The 21,857-nt window shown below is 37.8% G+C and overlaps 2 protein-coding genes across 6 annotated transcripts in view; one reads left to right on the forward strand and one right to left on the reverse strand.

The window, feature by feature from the left end:
* The window catches only part of LOC131549717 (zinc finger protein 888-like), a 37,390-nt gene extending 20,381 nt beyond the window's left edge, over window positions 1-17,009 (reverse strand). For 2 of the 5 annotated variants that reach the window (XM_058792115.1, XM_058792116.1), the window contains exons 1-3: window positions 16,739-17,007; window positions 14,263-14,823; window positions 11,541-11,605 (exon numbers count right to left, since the gene is read on the reverse strand). In XM_058792115.1, the coding sequence (XP_058648098.1) occupies window positions 11,541-11,605; window positions 14,263-14,823; window positions 16,739-16,904 (792 nt within the window). In that variant the 5' untranslated portion in view covers window positions 16,905-17,007. Of the gene's footprint in view, window positions 1-11,540; window positions 11,606-11,700; window positions 12,608-14,262; window positions 14,824-14,908; window positions 14,963-16,738 lie in introns of those variants that run through there. The other 3 variants (XM_058792117.1, XM_058792114.1, XM_058792112.1) reach the window with 3 other exon arrangements.
* Window positions 17,010-17,349: 340 nt separating this feature from the next.
* LOC131549891 (zinc finger and BTB domain-containing protein 7B-like) lies at window positions 17,350-19,285 on the forward strand. The gene is made up of 2 exons (XM_058792455.1): window positions 17,350-17,353; window positions 18,678-19,285. The coding sequence occupies exons 1-2, from the start codon at window positions 17,350-17,352 to the stop codon at window positions 19,283-19,285; spliced, it is 612 nt and encodes a 203-aa protein (XP_058648438.1).
* Window positions 19,286-21,857: the final 2,572 nt, after the last annotated feature.

The raw sequence follows: 21,857 nt of genomic DNA on the forward strand, positions 1-21,857 counted from the left end.
TTCCGCGGCAGGATTTTCTGTAGGCTGTATTTAAATGCGAGTTTCCCACTCTGTGCAGCTTGCAGTGTCACATGTCAAAATAAACAACACATGCTGTCAGTGATTTCCGCCTCTAGAGGCCGCTCTCGTACTATATAATGCCAGCGGACCCTTCTCAGCCACTCCAGCAATGGTTGCAAACCGGAAAACTATCGGCATGGATTTTTGCCGATAACCGGTGCCGATTAATCGGTCGACCTCTAGCTGTTACCAAACAAATTAAATCAATATCAACAAAATTCATCTTTGCAATGCAGAGGAAACACAGAAGCTACATCTGAAGGGGAATAGATATATTTACCCACTGTTTAAAGCAGCTCTGAAGGACATGGAATGCTTTAACCTGCAGTTACAAATGAATAAATAATGTTTTGATGCATAAAACATTGAATACTGATATTTGAAATTATGTTAAAAAATACTGTAAATGTGAAATTAAAACCACCAGTAGGTGGCATCAAGTCTCTGTTAATAAGTCATTGCGACTGAACAGAGTCATTTAAATGGATGATTCATTCAAGAACGAACGTCTCAGGTTACATATGTAACCATGTTTCCCTGAGTAGGGAACGAGACACAGCGTCCTCTAGGGGTCGCTATGGGGAACACCGTCAGCGTGACCCGTGTCTGAAGCATATATACAAAAACACCACATGTTGGCTGGCGACAGCCTATGACGTCACTACCGGCACGACCACAGTATAAAACCCAGCCACACAATAGCAATAGCTTAAGCTTTGTGCTTTTAATATAAAACAAAGTCTCAGCTTTCAAAATCAGTTTTATAACGAAACACAAATTATGTGTCTTACAATAAATGTGATTTTCAAGATCTTTAATGTGGCGTGACAGATCGCTGTATTTATGTGAATAAATTCATTAAATTATTGTGAAAATTCCACCACCTGCTCCGCAAAAACGTCCCAAACTTTCATTCCTCACATGTAGCCTGTTTAATTAAACAGCAATAAAACGTTCTAAAGGTTGAAGTGGACTCAAATTTGTTAACATACGTTATATTGTTGTCTTTTCTGCTGTAAACGTTAAGTGACTATTCACAAACTGTTTTATTCATGGTATACTGTAAATGAGGACATAATATTTAATGTCTTCCATTCATTATTTGTAGCGTGCCAGCCAACCAGTAATCACAACAATTTTGTGCTTTGTTGCATTTACACACAGCTCAGCTTTCAAATTCTGCCGGTTTTATAACGAAATACAAATTATAAATGTGTTTTTGCTCTTTATTTCAAGTTTATAGCAAGATATAAATTGAAGGAACATCATAAGGCATAAAAAAAAAAGTTTAGCCTAATTTATAATGAAAATGTCTCGTCGTTCGTTATTGTAATCGTAAAGATGATTGACTCGCATGCCGCTTAACAAACAAATTATTGCAATATAGCCTACATATTGTTTGTATTTCGCTATAAAACTGACAGATTTTGAAAACTGAAATTTGGAATATCTCCCGGTGCTCCCAATCCGGGCTATCTGCATGAGCAAAAGGCTAGAATAGCCTATCTCAAAATATTATAACTATATAATCTTTATTCTCAAAACATTTCGACTTTATTCTCGTAGTGTTTCGACTTTATTCTCGTAACATTTCGACTTTATTCTCGTAGTTTCGACTTTATTCTCGAAATATTACGACTTTGTTCTCGTAGTTTCGACTTTATTCTCGTAACATTTCGACTTTGTTCTCCTAGTTTCGACATTATTCTCGAAATATTACGACTTTAATCTCGTAATCTTAGATTTTTTTTTTTTTTAACGAGGCACTAAAACGCCGTGGTGGATTAGAGTTTACAGCTCATGAAAGTCAAAAATCCAGTATCTCAAAATATTAGAATATTTCCTAAGATCAATCAAAAAAAGAAAAGTTCAAGTTCTTTAAAGTACGTTCATTTATGCACTCAATACTTGGTCAGGGATCCTTTAGCACAAATTCTAGCATCAGTGAGGTGTGGCATGAAAGCGACTGTTTCTCATCTTTCTCTTGAAAATATCCCATAGATATCATGTGGGGTTCAGGTCAGGCATGTTGGCTGGCCAATCAAGCACAGTAATATCATGGTCAGCAAACCACTTGGAAGTGGTTTTGGCACTGTGGGCAGGTGCTAAAGTCCTGCAGGAACTCAGCATCTCCATAAAGCTTGTCAGCAGATGAAAGCATAAAGTGCTCCAAAATCTCCTGGTAGACGGCTGCATTGACTTTGGTCTTGATGAAACACAATAGACCAACACCAGCAGACATCATGTCACCCAAATCATCTCTGACTTCAGAAACTTCACACTGGACTTCAAGCAGCTTGGATTGTGCCTCTCCAGTCTTCCTCCAGACTCCAGGCCTTGATTTCCAAATGAAATGGAATATTTACTTTTATCTGAAAAGAGGACTTTGGACCACTGAGCAACAGTCCAGATATTTTTCTCTTTAGCCCAGGTAAGATGCTTCTGACGTTGTTTCTGGTTCAGAAGTGGCTTGGTAGCCCTTTTCCTGAAGACATCTGAGCGTGGTGACTCTTAATGCACTGACTCCAGCTTCAGTCCACCCCTTGTGAAGCTCTCCCAAGTGTTTGAATCAGCTTACTTAACAGTATTCTCAAGCTTGCGGTCATCCCTGTTGCTTGTGCACCTTTTCCTACCCAATTTCTTCCTTCCAGTCAACTTTGCATTTAATATGCTTTGATACAGCACTCTGTGAACAGCCACTCCTTTCAGTATTGACCTTCTGTGACACCCTCCATCATTCTGTGGAGGGTGTCAATGACTGTTTTCTGGACCATTGCAAAGTCAGCAGTCTCCCCCATTATTGTGGTTTCAAAGAACAAGAGATACCGACATTTATACTGAAGGGATGGTAATTTAATGAAACTCAAATGTAAATATTCTAATATTTTGAGATACTGGATTTTTGACTTTCATGAGCTGTAAGCTCTAATCATCAAAATTAAAACAAAAAAACTTTTGAAATGTTTTACTTTACTTCAATCAACTAAAAACCAAGTCAAAAATCTTGGGGTGTTTCTGGAGACAGACCTTAGTTTAAGTAGTCATGTCAAAGCAGTAACTAAATCAGCATACTATCATCTCAAAAACATTGCAAGAATTAGATGTTTTGTTTCCAGTCAAGACTTGGAGAGACTGGTTCATGCCTTTATCACCAGCAGGGTGGATTATTGTAATGGTCTCCTCACCGGCCTTTCAAAGAAGACCATTAGACTGCTGCAGCTCATCCAGAACGCTGCTGCCAGGATTCTGACTAGAACCAGAAAATTTGAGCATATTACACCAGTCCTCAGGTCCTTACACTGGCTTCCAGTTACATTTAGGATTGATTTTAAAGTACTTTTACTCATTTATAAGTCTCTAAATGGCCTAGGACCTAAATACATTGGAGATATGCTCACTGAATATAAACCTAACAGACCACTCAGATCATTAGGATCGAGTCAGTTAGAAATACCAAGGGTTCACACAAAACAAGGGGAGTCTGCTTTTAGCTATTATGCCGCCCGCAGTTGGAACCAGCTTCCAGAAGATATCAGATGTGCTAAAACATTAGCCACTTTTAAATCCAGACTCAAAACTCATCTGTTTAGCTGTGCATTTGTTGAATGAGCACTGTGCTGCGTCCGAACTGATTGCACTATGTATAATCACTTTCTATTCTTAAATGTTTTACATTCTTTTAAGATCAATTTTTAAATCACTTTGTTTTTATTGTTGATTTTTATTATTTTTAATTTCTTATTATTTTTAATGACTATTTCACTTCCTTTTATGTAAAGCACTTTTAATTACCATTGTGTATGAAATGTGCTATATAAATAAACTTGCCTTGCCTTGCCTTGCCTTACTTGTAATGAATCTAGAATATATGAAAGTTTCACTGTTTCACATAGAATGAACTTTTTCACGATATTCCAATTTTTTGAGATGCACCTGTACATGCATGCAGTGTTGGGTTTAACGTGTTACAAGTAACATGATTACATTTTAATTTACAAAAAAAAAAAAAATATATATATATATATATATATATATATATGTATATATATATATTATATATGATACTTTGTCAAATAAGTTACGCCAGTTACTTTTTCACATTTATTGACTGACAGATCGCATTTTGAGAAAAATCGGATGTGCAAAGTACAAACATGCACACAATTATAATGATTCTGATTGTTTGAATGGATTGAGTGTCATGCTGAATTCTAATGTCTGTCTGTTCTACAAAAGCAGTAAATAGACTTCATTTTATCAGCCCTTACGAACAAGTACAGTAAACAGTCGGGTTTAGGTCCAGATTGTAAGAACGTTTTAGGTTAACCTTAAAGGGGGAAAAATTACTCAACCTCGAGTCATTCCATTCATTTTAATTTATAATTTAATGTATTTGTTATATTAGTGTTTTATTCATTATTTGAAGTTTTTCATTCATATGATTTATTCATTTGCTATAACTGTAATGTATAGTTTAATGCATTTATTGTTTCTCGGTCTGTTTTTATAATACATATTTGTTAGTTTATTATAACTTAAATTTATAGTATAATTCATTTAATATATTTCTGTTGTGTGTGTATACAGTGGGGCAAAAAAGTATTTAGTCAGCCACCAATTGTGCAAGTTCTCCCACTTAAAAAGATGAGAGAGGCCTGTAATTTTCATCATAGGTATACCTCAACTATGAGAGACAAAACAAGAAAAAAAAAATCCAGAAAATCACATTGTAGGATTTTTAAAGAATTTATTTGCAAATTATGGTGGAAAATAAGTATTTGGTCAATAACATAATTTCATCTCAATACTTTGTTATATACCCTTTGTTGGCAATGACAGAGGTCAAACGTTTTCTGTAAGTCTTCACAAGGTTTTCACACACTGTTGCTGGTATTGTGGCCCATTCCTCCATGCAGATCTCCTCTAAAGCAGTAATGTTTTGGGGCTGTCGCTGGGCAACACGGACTCCAAAGATTTTCGATGGGGTTGAGATCTGGAGACTGGCTAGGCCACTCCAGGACCTTGAAATGCTTCTTACAAAGCCACTCCTTCGTTGCCCGGGCGGTGTGTTTGGGATCATTGTCATGCTGAAAGACCCAGCCACGTTTCATCTTCAATGCCCTTGTTGATGGAAGGAGGTTTTCACTCAAAATCTCACGATACATGGCCCCATTCATTCTTTCATTTACACGGATCAGTCGTCCTGGTCCCTTTGCAGAAAAACAGCCCCAAAGCATGATGTTTCCACCCCCATGCTTCACAGTAGGTATGGTGTTCTTTGGATGCAACTCAGCATTCTTTCTCCTCCAAACACGACAAGTTGAGTTTTTACCAAAAAGTTCTATTTTGGTTTCATCTGACCATATGATCATCCAAATGCTCTCTAGCAAACTGCAGACGGGCCGGACATGTACTGGCTTAAGCAGGATTTGAGTCCCTGGCGGCGCAGTGTGTTACTGATGGTAGCCTTTGTTACATTGGTCCCAGCTCTCTGCAGGTCATTCACTAGGTCCCCCGTGTGGTTCTGGTATTTTTGCTCACAGTTCTTGTGATCATTTTGACCCCACGGGGTGAGATCTTGCGTGGAGCCCCAGATCGAGGGAGATTATCAGTGGTCTTGTATGTCTTCCATTTTCTAATAATTGCTCCCACAGTTGATTTCTTCACACCAAGCTGCTTACCTATTGCAGATTCAGTCTTCCCAGCCTGGTGCAGGTCTACAATTTTGTTTCTGGTGTCCTTTGACAGCTCTTTGGTCTTGGCCATGGTGGAGTTTGGAGTTGGACTGTTTGAGGTTGTGGACAGGTGTCTTTTATACTGATAACGAGTTCAAACAGATGCCATTAATACAGGTAACGAGTGGAGGACAGAGGAGCCTCTTAAAGAAGAAGTTACAGGTCTGTGAGAGCCAGAAATCTTGCTTGTTTGTAGGTGACCAAATACTTATTTTACCGAGGAATTTACCAATTAATTCTTTAAAAATCCTACAATGTGATTTTCTGGATTTTTTTTTTCTCATTTTGTCTCTCATAGTTGAGGTATACCTATGATGAAAATTACAGGCCTCTCATCTTTTTAATTGGGAGAACTTGCACAATTGGTGGCTGACTAAATTTTTTGCCCCACTGTATATATTATACTATTTGTTATTTAAGAATGTATTTATTCATGTTTTCATTGCAACACTAGTGTGTGAATCACATTGTCTTTTAGTTGATGACCCCTGTCTAGTAAACAGGCGTCAGGATCATGGACGCCCAAGTCTTGATGCACACGTGGAGTGAAGGCAAGCCTGGTTTTAATGTTGGTGGTTTTAATGTTGTGGTTTATCAGTGGCTCTGACCTGGCTTAGAGGAAGATAGGAACCATATCTTTGTGGCAGTTTTTCTGGTGATTAAGGGAAAATAGAAGACTTGTTATTTTCCCTGGTTCAATATGCTGCTCTTGAAAGAAAACAGCTGTGCCTGGAAAAGATGTTCTATATCACCTCTACATAAAAGATGCAATCTTGTTTACGTGAAACAAATCTGAACTGAGCAATGACAGCAACTCCGGGATGAATTTAAAATGGAAAATCCAGGATCATGTCAAATTATTAATAGTAAAATCCAGGTAACTGAGTAACCCACAAGAAGAATGGGAAACAATTTTCTGCATAACAATGCGGACTTTTTTCATGGACGTGGAAAGCACTTGGTCCTAAACATTACTGGAACCGATAGCCTTGTGGGTAGTGTGTTGATACACATTGTGATAGTGGTTTTGGCAACCCAAGTTCAAGACCAACAATGGTTCCTGATTGTCCACTCTACTATACTAATAAAAATGCAAAATTAGGAACATATTGTTACTGCACATTATTATTTAGCAACATTACCAGTGTTTCCAAGTCTGCTGTTTTCACACGTAATTGGGCTACTTTTATACTGTTGTCATAGGTTGTTTTTTTAGTCCGTGGGTTGAAACAAACCACTGACTGGGCTAGTTTTGATTAGGAACTGAGCTGTTTTGTTACACAGACCTGGCAACCCTGAACAATACGCAAGAAACTTTGGGAGGGTTTCAAGAAAATCCTCTGCTCTACAATGAAATATACTGCTGTATCTTTAATGTTGTGGGCCTATTTTTTTTTGCCAGAGGTCCTGGACATCTTGTTCATATATGACATCATGGTTTCTATATAATATAAATATCAAAAGATAAAAAAAACCTGACTGGACAGACTTTTTTTTTTTTGCTCCAAAAATCAGCATGATTACAATTGTGTCCATCAAGATAATCTTCACAAAATAATGTAACTTTGACGAATTTTGAAGCCTAAATAAAAGAGCCAGAACTGAAAAGCTAAACTTAGGCTATAAACGAACTACAGCACCACGGTCGCTCGCCTTCAGCGTCACCACCACCGCGCTCTCGAGAACTGTTTCAAACTTATTTTTAACATGTTCAGAATTTTAATCCACACTACATGAACTGTTTCATATAAACTGGAATAAATACAAAACTAGAGCCAAACTAAAACTGAAATGAGACATTAGTAATAAATAGTATAGTGAATAAATGAAGTAATTTATTCACTATACTATTTAAAGCACGTATTTCTGTACATTTCGAAATAAGGTGCATTTAAAAGTGAATAAATGCTTGATTAATATGAATATTTTAATTAAAAACGTATCCCCGCGTATTTAATCTTTTAAAAAACAGCAGAGTGAGCGAGTTTTTGGATATGGTAAGATTAAACTTATTTTAGTGAACAACGTACCACATTTCAGCTATCATTTTGTTAGGGTGGGTACACAAAATGTTATTTTATCCTTGCTTCTAGGAAATCCTCAATCTATATGCTTTCTAACAGCTTCATGTTGCCTTAAACATTTAATTTTAACGTGGCTTTAAGCACTATGCATCATTAAAGTTTCACTTTAACCACGTAAAGCCGGTAAATGTGGTGTTTACATGTAATAATCGTAATATGAGTTTACCTTACAGTACGAACCCAGAGTCTGTATCAGTAGGAAAGCGATAAACTCGAGCATCTTCCATCCAAAGACTTGTTGCATTAGGGGCAAATCAAAAAAAAACATTGTCGAACAAAAATATAAAAAGCGGGAAACTATTCATTGGTTATTCTAAAAATAATTGTATTACAAATTATACTGCAACTGGAAAATACTAAATTGATAAACTGTTCGGCGTGATGACGTTGAATGTCTTCGACAGCGCCTGTAGTCCCATTTAGCAACTTGTTAGCAACCGTCTTTTTTAAGAAACATAACAGTTTTTAAAAAATCACGATAACTGGTGTGTTTTATGTCGTAGACTAAAACGTGAAAGTATCTTGAGCTTGTGTGAACTACGGACCTTATTTAAGGGATTTTACCAAAAGACGTTCTTCGTCTTCAGTGACTGTTTTGTTTGAAGCGTGTATTCTACAGGTAAGAAGCGATTTTCTACTATGGCAAGCACTAGCAAGGCGTTTAAGAGATGTGTGCATCGGTGTCGTCGTTATTTGACACCTGATGACACACACAATCTTTGCGTCTTTTGTTTGGGCGAGGAGCACGCACGCAATGTGCTCGAGGGGGCAATCTGCGTGCACTGTGAGCTTTTTTCTATGAGAAAGCTCCGCTCTCGTCTGTCTCTCTTTTCGAGGAAGGAGGGACAGCCGTCTGCTTCCCGCGGCTCAAGACCCACTGCTGCTGAGGCACGGAGGAGAATGAGCTCGTGGGGCTCGCAGGCGGAGCTGGCTCATGAGTTAGAGAGGGGGCTTTCCCTATATATAGCCCAAAAGTTTTGTGGCCGCTTCTCTGGAGGGCTTACCAGTTTTTTAGGCCAGTGGTCGCTCTCCAGAGTTCTGTTATTCAGCCCTATGCTCTCCTTGTTGGTCGAGCTGGCGTTGCTCCCCTCACTATTGAGGGTCACTTATGAGCATGCTGCTCCCATCTGAGCGTCTGAGATTCCTCTCATGCTGAGAGTTGAGTTCTCCGCTATCCAGAGCTATGTTGTTGGTCGAGCTAGCATCGCTCCCCTCACCATTGAGGGTCACTTATGAGCATGCAGCTCCCTTCTGAGCGTCTGAGTTCCCTCTCATGCTGAGAGTTGGGTTCTCCGCTCCCTCAGAGCCATGTGACCCTATGCTCTCCTTGTTGGTCGAGCTGGTGTTGCTCCCCTCACCATGAGGGTCACCTATTGGCATGCCGCTCCCTTCTGAGTGTCTGAGTTCCCTCTCGTTCTGAGAGTTGGGTTCTCCGCTCTCCAGAGCTATGTTTGTTGGTCGAGCTAGTATTGCTCCCCTCACCATTGAGGGTCACCTATGAGCATGCCGCTCCCTTCTGAGTGTCTGAGTTCCCTCTCATTCTGAGAGCTGAGCTCTCCGCTTCCCAGAGTTCTGTGAGTCAGTGGTTGATCTAGCATTGCTCCCCTCACCATAGAGGGTCACCTATGAGCATGCTGCTCCCTTCCGAGCATCTGAGTTCCCTCTCATACTGAGAGTTGGTTTCTCCGCTCTCCGGAGTTCTGTCATTCAGCCCTATGCTCTTCTTGTTGGTCGAGCTGGCGTTGCTCCCCTCACTATTGAGGGTCACCTATGAGCATGCTGCTCCCATCTGAGCATCTGAGATTCCTCTCATGCTGAGAGTTGGGTTCTCCGCTCTTCAGAACGGTGTGTCAAATCCATGTTATGGTAAGTGTGTACGCTAGTCTCTGTGCACTTTCTGAAAGCCACGTTGTGGTAAGATCGCACACCAAGTGTTTTGCGATCTTTCTAATATCCTGTATGGTATGGGTTACGCGCTGCGGCTTCGTGCCCTTTCTTTGAGTCGGTCAGGTCCCGGTTTTCACCTTGGGCCCCACTCTACCTATGTATGCCCAGTGATACTGACTTGAACAGGGTGTTGCTACGAAGGATCTGTTGAGGCAATTCCTTCAGTGAACTCATGCAGAGCAAGCAGTAGCCGCTGGGTGACAGGCCAAGACCTAGTTACTATCCTAGGCGCTTGGTCGTATCCCCTTAAAGGAATCTCTGCTTCTGATTCCAAGGTATGTATGATTCTGGAGTATGCAGCTCAGGTTTTTGGCCGAAGGGGATAATGTCACTGACAGCCGTCGAACCGTCCCAGAGGCAACTCCCTTAGCTGGGTAGAGTTGGTACTTAGTGCCCGCCTTTTTGTGCTTGGCTTGCACTCCCCTCAGCATGGTGGCGTTGGTATTCCGTTCCCCATAGCGACCCCTAGAGGACGCAGTTCGAACTGAACCGAGTCATTTAAATGGTTGATTCATTCAAGAACGAACGTCTCAGGTCACATATGTAACCATGTTTCCCTGAGTAGGGAACGATAGGGATGGCTGACGCGAAACTGATGTTTCGACACGGTGTCGAGATCCCAAAGCGCAGATGTTTCGAAACACTGCTCCGAAGCGTGATTCGAAACACTCATGTCACGTGACTAAGGCGATTCGAAACAACCATGTCACGTGACTAAGGCGATCGAAGCATCAGGGCGTGTCACAAGTGTTTCGAGACTTGGCATACCTGCCGAATCTGCGTTTGATTGACAGGGTCGGTAACAAATCACACAATCGCACATCTGTCTCAACCTAACTCCCACAAAGTAGAAAAGTGGAGTTAATGCATATTCACTTCTTGGGTTTTTGTGAGAGGATTTTTTCAAAGGCTGGAGAAATTATATGTAAAAAAAGAAGTAGGCTAAGTCCATCAACAGCAGAACAATTAATATTTTTAAATAAAAATCTTTATATGTAAAAAAAAAAGTGGCTTGATGTACTTTATTGTATATTTTTCATTACCAAAATAACACTTACTTATTCACAAAGAGTTCATTCAGACGTCAGACTGATGTTTCAACACATTACAAGAACAGAACAATAAAAACACATTTTAATTGTTTTTTATAATTTTGTCAAAATGACTGCGTCACCCAGGATTCGAACCCAAGGTGACAGCATTCCAGTCGAACACACTAACCACTCCCCCAAATCAATTGGTGAATCAACTAACACAACATACGTTATAAATCGTCAATTCGCTTAACTGTTTCTTTGTCGACGCTGTTTCAGAGCAATACTTGAAAATGACCACTAGGTGTCACCGTAGAGACGGGTGTCGAAATGTTTCGAAGCTTCGACACATTTGCTTCGACTGCTTCAGTGTTTCACGAAGCCTCGCTCTGCCCACCACTAGGGAACGAGACACTGCGTCCTCTAGGCTCGGTGCCATGCTTCGGACGCAAGCTTCAGACGAAGAAGTGAATGACGTATTTTTGTATAGTTTTACTTTACATGTAATGAATCTAGAATACATGAAAGTTTCACTGTTTGAAATAAGTTACAAAAAATAATGAACTTTTTCACGATATTCAAATTTTTTGAGATGCACCTGTATATTGTTCTCATCTATGAATTTGTGTACAAATATCCATATTTAAAACTTTATAAACCATAATCACTGTTGTACACACGTTTACGAGAGAGTGGAGCTCCAGCGGAGGACGTAGGCATAAGCTCTGGTGAGAAGTGACGAGCACTGAAGCACAGAGGAGAGAGCAAAACAAAACACCAGTCATGAATTAGAAGTACAAAACGAGGATTTGTAAAGAAAAATGTCAGAGGATTTCAACATTAGCCAAAAGGAGACTGGTTTTCCTTTGCTGTAAACAAAGCTTGGTTCTCATAAAACTAGCAAAAGCACTAATTTTCATTGACTTCAAAAGGCCTTCATTAACCCCCACGTGAAGCCATGTGAAGCACTTTTTATAATGGATGGATGCGCTTTATTGGAGCTCAAAATCTCAACACCCATTCACTGCCATTATAAAGCATGGAAGAGCTGGGACATTTCTTAATATTATTCTGACTGTATTCATCTGAAAGAAGAAAGTCCTATACACCTATGACGGCTTGAGGGTGAGGAAATCATAGGGTCATTTTCATTTTTGGGTGAACTATATCTTTAATGCCAGACATGAGATAAAGGAAGAATACACATTTACAAAACACGAGATAAAAGTCTAACATGAATAATTAGGAATGTACATTGGAAATTCAAAATTAACTTTACACTTCTTTAATTTTTTCTAAAGTAAAAATGTACAGGTTTAGGTTTTTTCCTTTGATAACAGTGACATATCTCCTTCATGATGCTTAATTATATGTGACCTCGCCTGATTCCACTGAACAAATGTCTTTCCACATTTATTGCATCCAAATGGTTTTTCACCAGTGTGAATTCTTAAATGTTCTGCGAGATGCCAGCTCTTAAGGAACCTTCTGCCACAGAATATACACGGGTAGTTTCGATCACCTTGGTGCGAAAGCATGTGGTTTTTCATGCTCTTTTGACGTCTAAATGGCCTGTCACATATCTTGCAATGAAAAGGAAATTTTCCAGGGCCTTGAGCAGAGAGACTTAATCTAGTAGATTGCCGTGAGTTTGCATTCACATTTACACTGTCCGGCTGCAGAGTTATTTCCACATGGGAGAGCCGTGAGTTCACTGGATCTTCGGTCTGATTCTTTGCTCGTATTTCTGTAGGGATGGAAATGTGCACAAATGTGACCCTGAACCACAAAACCAGTCATAAAGGTCTTCTTTTTTTTTTAAATTGAGATTTATACATCATCATGAATAAGCTTTCCATTGATGTATGGTTTGTTGGGATGGACAATATTTGGCTGAGAAACAACTATTGAGGGTGCAAAAAAAAATCGAAATATTGAGAAAATCACCTTTAAAGTTGTCCAAATGAAGTTCTTAGCAATGCATATTACTAATTAAAAATTAAGTTTTGATATATTTAAGGTAGGAAATTTACAAAATATCTTCATGGAACATGATCTTTACTTAATATCCTAATGATTTTTAGCATAAAAGAAAAATCTATAATGTTGACCTGTACGATGTATTGTTGGCTATTGCTACAAATATACCCGTGCTACTTATGACTGGTTTTGTGGTCCAGGGTCATCACAAATGTGATTACCGATTAAAAACACAATGTTGATATGGGTTACTATATAAGGCAATATAACTGCATTCTCGGGACTAAAGCCCCAAAATATAATTTGTTTCACTTTATAAATATCTCAGTGACTCAAATATTGAGTTTATTTTTCTTTTACACCCAAAGCAATCACATTGTGACTGGGGTGTATTCCAGAAAGCAGGTTATGTGACATACCCGGGTATGTTTGAGAATAAGTGAGCGGATAACCTCAGCTTTCGGTTCCAAAATCGGCGGTTACTTTCAGGGTATGTAAGTAACCATAGCAACTTGCTCTCTGAAGATAACCTGCTCTGGAGCAGGTTATGTTCCAGGGTTAGTTCACTTCAGCGCTATCAGAGCATGACAGATAGCACACAATATTATATATTATTACAATACAGTTATGTATATAGCCTACTATATATATATATGCTATTTTAATGATAAAGCGCTAATATAAGTAATAAATAAGGTTTGCCTATATATTGCTCTAATATGGTTATTATATTTTATTGGCATATATAACAGTTATCTGTATAAATTATAAAATACTATTATGGCAAGGTAATGCTTAATTTATTATATTAGCCTATATATATATATATATATATATATATATATATTACATTTTATATTATCATCTCATACATGGATCGGCATTTTCTATAATGTATTTCTATAATAAAAATACATATCTGATATGACTTAATATATAATTAGCATCAAACAATATAATTCTTATTCTCAAGGATTAAAGATTAAACGGGAAAAAATTAAAATGATTGCAAAACCATCAATTAGGTGGCGATATGAACTAAGCATAAGGCCAACATGACCTTTGAACAGAAGAAGAAGAAAGAAGCAGTATGGCGCGCTTATTCTTAGCCTCCGTTTCCATAGTGACTCGTCGATTCGTTGCTCTGTTGAGAATGTCTCGAGTCTTAACCAGGAACATACTCTGAGTTGAATGAACTTACTCCCGGACGCGTTTTTGGAACCACATACCTCGAGTAAGCAATGTTTGGGGTTAATCAACCGAAAGTCCAGGGTTTATCTGACGGTAAGTTAACCATGCTTTCTGGAATACACCCCTGGAGTCACAGGGATTACTTACTTTTTGGAGCATGAAAGTTTCAAATGGGTGGATAAATACCAGGTTAGGTTTTATGGATAAATAAAGAAATAGTGTGGTAATCACCTGTATGGAGTCTCTCATGTTCTTTCAAGTAGAATTTCGATTGAAAACAACTCCCACATGAATCACAGCAGAATGGCGTCATGTTCTGGTGCACCAGCATGTGTCTCTGCAAACTTCCTTCGGTGCAGAAAGACTTGCTACAAATTTTGCATATTGATGTGTTCTCGTGATTTTTAATTTCCTTTTGTACCTCCTCATCAGAAGTTTCAATGTAAAGTTGAGGAGAAGGAGGGTCTTGTTCAGGAACTGGAATTTCATCATCACAATCACTGCCAGACTGCACTGCAGATGAGTTTGATTCACCGGTCTGATCATCACACCGCTCTGACTTAACCGTGATGGATGACTGAAGATCTGCATTCTTCAACATCACATTTGGCAGAAGTGAGAGGGACTGATCAGGTTCCTGCCATTTAAAATCTTCAGAAAGGGGCGAAGTACTAGTAGAAGCTTCATGAGTCAAAGGCTCATTGGGCATCACAGTGGCAACCTCCACCTTTACTTGTATTTCTGAGAGCTCTGAACCCACTGGACCTTGCAGAACTCCATCTGGCTGAGTATCTGTTTGACATGAAGCACAAAATTAGTCACCCACACAATTCACAATCCATTTTACTTTGGTAAAGGCTGGAATACATTACGCAACTTTTTCAGACATATTTTTCCCCCGATTTGCAATCTGGGGCAGATCTGCAGAAAACTGTAAAGAGTATAATGGGAAAAGACTTGGGTATTGTAGCTTCATAGCAATGCAATGAATAGTTGATATAAAAATAATAAAAAAAAAAACGGTTGACTAGTAATTTCCAACTGCTGAATTCTGAAAAAAAAAAAAAAAGTATTTATTGGACCAAAAACTTGTAGCCTAATAGCTGGCTTGATGTCTGCTCTGTCAATTCTTCGTCATCAGTTAGGAACCTAGATGTGCTATTTGATGAAGCCATGTTTCTAGCCACGTATGGCGCTAGAGATGGGCTAAGAGGGCTGAAGCCCCAAATGTTTTTATAACTAAAATAGCTTTGTATGCATCATCACTAAGCTGTCATACACATATTTATATATATAGTGTATAGAAGCCTTCATGTTTAATTAGGCTATACATGGCTTAAAAAAAAAAAAAAAAACAATATAATTGAAGCCACTTAGCCAATGTAAATAATAAAAATATATATATATATATATACACACACACACACACACACACACACATACTGTATATATATATATATATATATATATATATATATATATATATTTATTTATTTTTATTACTGTGTCCCATGTTTTCTGACAGATAAATGGATGTCTCTGGGCTAAGCCCAGGATATCTACTCACCCTAGAGCCACCCTCTTTCTAGCATTTGTAAAACCATTCATGACCTCAAGGTTATTATTGTAATGTTTTATTGCGTGGTTGCTCTGCACGTTTATTAAACAAACTCCAGCTGATGTGTTCAAAACAACTCGTAGTGTGTGATCCTCGGTCATTTTGAGTGTAAATCTGAATTAACAAAATCAAAACATTTCTGAAAAACCTGTTGTATACAATCTTCTACAAGCCCACTGTCACCTGAATGATAGTTAATACTTTTTTAGCAGGTAAAAGGCCTTTTAATATGATTCAAAAAATGTCCAACTTCAGGTACACGTCTAATATATATATATATAAGTAAGCATTAAGAATAACTTTTATATTGTTACTAATATTTCAAGGTGAATATTTACTAGACTGCAGCAAGTTAGGTTTACCTGATGAACCCATGTTAAAATATATAGTATTTGATCCAACAGGTGAGAAATGTGTATCATTGTTCCATTGCATTACATTCTGGCCCACAAAATTAAATATACTATATTTATTTATTTTAAACTAAATCTACTTTTTATTTTGGTCATAAAACTAACCATTTAAATAATTTAGGCTACTAAGAGATATTAAGAGATATAAAGTAATGAACTGATTTTTTTTTTTTTTTTTTTTCCAAGTAGTCTATTAAACTGTTAAAATTTAAAATATCATTGATCAGAACTTTATTTTTCTGGCCATATAAAAAACAACATCTGCAACAAAATGCATTTTTCTTGTTGTTGTTGTTTTCTCAGTTTGCGGCGCTGAATAAAACTGAGATGAGCTCCATATTTTGTTTCAGTTATTATTTCTTCACATGTCAGGGGGTTCAATCATAAAATAAAAAAATATATAAATATAAAAGTAATAATTATCATTTAAATACAATTTATATAATTACTGGCAGTCATTATAATAATAACAACTACGTGAAAGCAACACACTTAGGTTTAGGGTTCATAAATATACAGCTTATCCTCACAGACCGATTACCATGCATATAACATGGTTATGTGTAAAGTATTTCAAATAATTCCATATTACTACCACTGTTCATGTCTAAAAAACAGCGCGTTATTTACACGGACCATGAAAATGAGAAGAGTTTATAGTGAATGTTTGACTGACCGTGGTGTGTTTCAGTCAGTGCGCTCCTCAGACAACAGTTCTCCTGCCTCAGGCGCTCGAGCTCCTGCTCATATTCAGTGATATTGTCTTTGAGAGCGTTAAATATTTCTTCAGCCACTGCTGTCATGCGCTTTATTAAAAACGAATGAATAGACACAAGTCCCATCTTGATCTTTCTTTTTCTTTTTCTTGTTCTTTTTTTTTTTTTTTTTTTTTTTGTTGTTACAAACTCCTTCCTCCGTCTATTTTCTGCTTCTGCTTCTTCTTTTGATGTTTTACTGTGGCTGGCAAACCAGCTAAAACGCTGCATTACCGCCGCCAACTGGACAGGAGTGTGAAGCGTTGACAGAGAGGAGAAGAAAAGCACTTGCCGGATTTGAAAATTCATAAATCCTTCCAGTTAAACCGCTTGTTTTAAGATGAATATGTATATTTTTGTTTGTCCCAGGGAACAAATGAGAGAGCCTATTGTAATATAAGGATAATATCCCATTTATGTAAACTTTTCTCTTTCTTCTTCATGCCTTGCGATGCTCAACTCTTCTTGACCAGAAATGCTGTTTCATGTTTCTGTGTTCCCTTTGTGTTTAAACTGATTTAAACTTGAGGAAATGGGTGATTATGGTAGCCTATAATAGATATGCTATAAATTTGTCTCATCCTAGTTTCCTATAGGCCTGCTAGGCTATATGTTGCCTTCTTTTCTGTTCTTATTATTCTGTTTTTATTTTTCTGTACTTTCTCATCATTACTTGAACATCTACATCCGAGTGATCAGCTGCTTGTTTTGCCAATCTGTCAACCATTTCCTTGCCATTCCAGATAGGCCTACACCTGAAAAAAAAAAAAATTACTTTGTTTATTTATTTATTTTTTTGTTGTTGCAAGTTTAAAAGGATCTCATATATTAAATATTTACTTGATTTAGACTGTCCACTTAAATTGCTTGATAAAACTGAAAATGAATCCTAGCGCAGGACACCATTGATAGGTTTTCTATCCTCGGTCAAAGGAAGGGCTAATATAGCCCTTAATATACTTAATAAACATGTTTGACCTGAAGAACATCCTTAGTTTCATGTGCAGTTCTAACACATATCATTGTTACATAAATTACTGAATAAACTCTTTTGGGACAGATATATTGTGTTTCATTCATTCATTTGTTCATTTATTAAGTCTGAGATGATAAACTCTAGAAATATTTACTAAGGGCGCACACTTGGCAACGCAACAGTCAATCAATATTTCTGTAATGCTCACTATTTGAGCATTTTTATTTGCTGTCCATCCAAAATTAGTTTAAGTAACTTACCTTAGAGTAACTGTCATGTTACTCCAAGGTTTCCACATAATTATCATGTTATATGTATAATTTCGGGTAGTATATGCTGTATTAACAACAGGCTGGAAATATGTTTTTTTGCCTCTCATAACTTGACATTATAATAGACATGATTACTAATTAGTGCTGCTGTCAAACGATTAATCGCATCCAAAATAAAAGTTTTTGTTTACATAATAGCCTATATATGTGTGTACTGTGTATATTTATTATGTATATATAAATACACACACATAAAGTATAAATTTATATTCATATAATTTATATTATATATAAATATATTCAATCTATAAACATAACATATTTTTTCTTAAATATATACATGCATGTGTGTGTGTATTTATACAGTATATACAGAATACATATACACAGTACACACACATATGTTATGTAAACAAAAACTTTTATTTTGCATGTGATTAATCTAGATTAATCGTTTGACAGCACTACTAATTATCATATAATGATTTTATTTAAGTGGAATTTCTGTTGTTTGTTTTTTGAATTTCTGTTTAAAGGCTTAGCTGCAAAATCTTTACTAGCACCTCCCTGTTTTTGCAGTAGAAAACTAATCTAATGCCTCTTGTCACCCAGATACTCAGAGAGATCTGCAAGGTCCGATGGGTTCAGAGCTCTCAGAAATACGAGTGAAGTTGGAGTTTGCCACTGTGATGCCCCATGAGCCTTTGAGTCAGGCCTCTTTCAATACTTTGCCCCTTTCTGAAGGGGTCTCAGGGCAGGAATCCCCTCTGTCCCTCTCACTTCTGCCAGAGAATGAAGATAGTGGTGGCATAGATCCGCAGTCATCCATCACGGTTAAATCAGAGCGGTGTGATGAACTTCTAGTAACTGATCAAGAGCCGTCATCTGTTCAGCGTGACCTTGAATCCTTTCAAGGGGTCTTACGAAGGCAAAGGAGAAAACGCCAGGATGCATTATGCAAGATTTGGGGCAAGCCTTTCAGGAACACAGGAAGTTTGCAGAATCACATGTTAGTACACCAGAATGAGAGACCTTTCTGCTGTGGATTGTGTGGGAGTCATTTTAAATCCAAATACACCTTGAAAGAACACGGGAGAATCCATAAAGGTGATTATCGCTACAGCTGCCCGAAGTGTGGAAGGGGTTTTTCTCGATCAAATCATGTCAGAGATCACCTTAAGGCAGCTCGCTGTTATCACTCTTCATCCTCCAGAAAATAAATACTACATGAATACAATATTAGATACTCTAATGTGCAAATTAATATATTAAAGCAAACAACAGAGAACTCTGCTTTTCATCCAAAGGATCTGATTTAAAATATTAAAGAATATCTATCCGTTCAAATTCTGGTTCAGAACAAACAGTCTGGCTACCTGCGTGAATAGAATTTAACATGTTTTTAAAGATTGAAATGCAAATATCGGTTGCATGCATGATGTTAGTTTGTCTTATCCATTAAAACAAAAGTCAGCTGTGCCTTGGTTTTATTATACTTAATTATAAGCAATGCAAATAAGTGCCTCATCAGTTTGATGTCTGTATTGAGTTGTTGGATTTCAGAAATGGCTGTATGTGAAGCTCTAGTTCTGTGATTTCTTGGTCAAATTGTTAAATAAAAAATAATAATCCACATGTTTTCCAATGCTATGCAGCTGTACATGGAAAAAAACATTCATTATTACAGTTTCAAGTGATGACAACAGTGATTCTGTTATGTATTCTGTTATATCTTCTGTTGTACCTCATGGCAATTCATATATGATCCACTATAGCATACTGTGTTAACGAGAAAAAGTTGATATCTAAAATTAACATAAAGGATATTGTGGTTGTTTCAGTTTTGGCATAACAAACACAACGACATTGTATTAAAATGTAATAAATCTGTTCTTAACTTTGTCATATGTGTTTGTTAAACTAATGATTTAATGCTCAAATGGAGTCTGTTGTGCTGCTGAGAGGTTTGTGTTTGTAGCTCAGTGTACCTTCGCTTTTTATTGAATCTCTACCTTACTTTCAATCCCTTTTGTCTAAAGTGATAATATATAACTTAATTCCCACCATATTTCTGGTGTTATCTTTCAAACTAATTTAACTAATTTGATCGTTCGCCTTTAAAAACCGCGAGTGCAGCTTGTTAGCCGTTAGCTTGTCACTCGCGGTTCCATTTGCATTTCTATTCGCGCCTATTATTATTTTATTTTTTCCTCGCTCCGTTTTTCACGAGCTCATCAAACAACAGTGGTAAGTGGTAAGTTAAGTTGGTATCATTCATCAATCACGGTGAGTAATGGCTTCTTCTCCTGCTATTGTTGTTTGCACTGTTTGCCACATGTATAGTTTATCTGTCTCTGTCAGCAGCGAGGGATTCACATGTGATAAATGCAGGGAAATAGTTAGGCTGACAGAGAAGGTTTTAGAACTAGAGACACGCATCCAAACTTTAGTTGAGGACAGTAAGAATGTGAGGGCTGTAGATACTGCTTTGGATGCGACTAGCTCAGGGAGTCCTGTACATTGTTCGGTTTCGGTTGAGCCCCTGCAGCAGGGCAACTGGGTGACAGTGAGGCGGCATAGTCGCGGGTCAAAACACCACTCTTCCGTTCCGATCAGAACATCAAACAGGTTCTCCCCACTCGGTGATGCACCCACTGAGAAACCTGACGAAAGTGCTCTAGTTATTGGCGATTCTATTGTACGGAACGTGAAAATAGAGACACCAGCCACCATAGTCCATTGTTTACCCGGAGCCAGAGCGCCTGACATCTTGGCAAATTTAAAAGTGCTGACTAATGCTAAACGTAAATTCAGTAAGATTGTTATCCACGTCGGCGCTAATGATGTTCGACTTCGCCAGTCAGAGATCACCAAAAATAATGTTAAAGAGGTGTGTGAACTTGCAAGTACGATGTCAGACACTGTAATATGCTCTGGTCCGCTCCCTGCTTACCGTGGTGATGAGATTCATAGCAGACTGTCATCACTCAATGGCTGGATGTCTAAGTGGTGACCGCAAAATAACATAGGCTTTATAGACAATTGGAAGAATTTTTGGGGCAGACCTGACCTGTTGAAAAGAGATGGTGTTCATCCCTCCTGGGGTGGTGCCGCTCTTCTCTCTAGAAATATGGCACATAGTCTTAGAGTTTGTACTTGACTAACTGGAGCCCAGGTCAGGAAGCAGACAGACTGGCTAAACCGATCGTCTGCTAGCCACCTCACGTCACCAAAGTCAGTTAACTCTCAGCACATAGAAACTTTTTCACCTAGATATCACTCTATAGAGACTGTGTCTGTTCCCGAACTAGAAAATACAGAAAACATCCAAACCAAAGTAATAGTAACAATTTAATTGATGTTCAACAAATAAAAAACGATATAATACAGATAAACACATGATAAAGCTTGGCTTATTAAATATTAGATCCCTTTCTTCAAAAGCACTTTTGTAAATGATATGTTCACTGACCATAAACTAGATGTGCTTTGTCTGACAGAAACCTGGCTAAAACAAGATGATTACATTACTTTAAACGAGTCTACACCCCAAGATTACTGTTACAAACATGAACCGCGTCCAAAAGGTAAAGGGGGAGGTGTTGCTACAATTTATAGAAATATTTTCAGTATCTCTCAGAGGTTGGGTTTCAAGTATAATTCGTTCAAGTAATGGTGCTTCATATAACGTTATCCAAAGAAACAAGTGTTAATGATAAATCCCTGTGATGTTTGTACTGGCTACTGTATACAGGCCACCAGGGCACCATACAGACTTTATTAAAGAATTTT

This window comes from Onychostoma macrolepis, chromosome 11, assembly GCF_012432095.1.
Source record: "Onychostoma macrolepis isolate SWU-2019 chromosome 11, ASM1243209v1, whole genome shotgun sequence".
Classification (NCBI taxonomy): domain Eukaryota; kingdom Metazoa; phylum Chordata; class Actinopteri; order Cypriniformes; family Cyprinidae; genus Onychostoma; species Onychostoma macrolepis.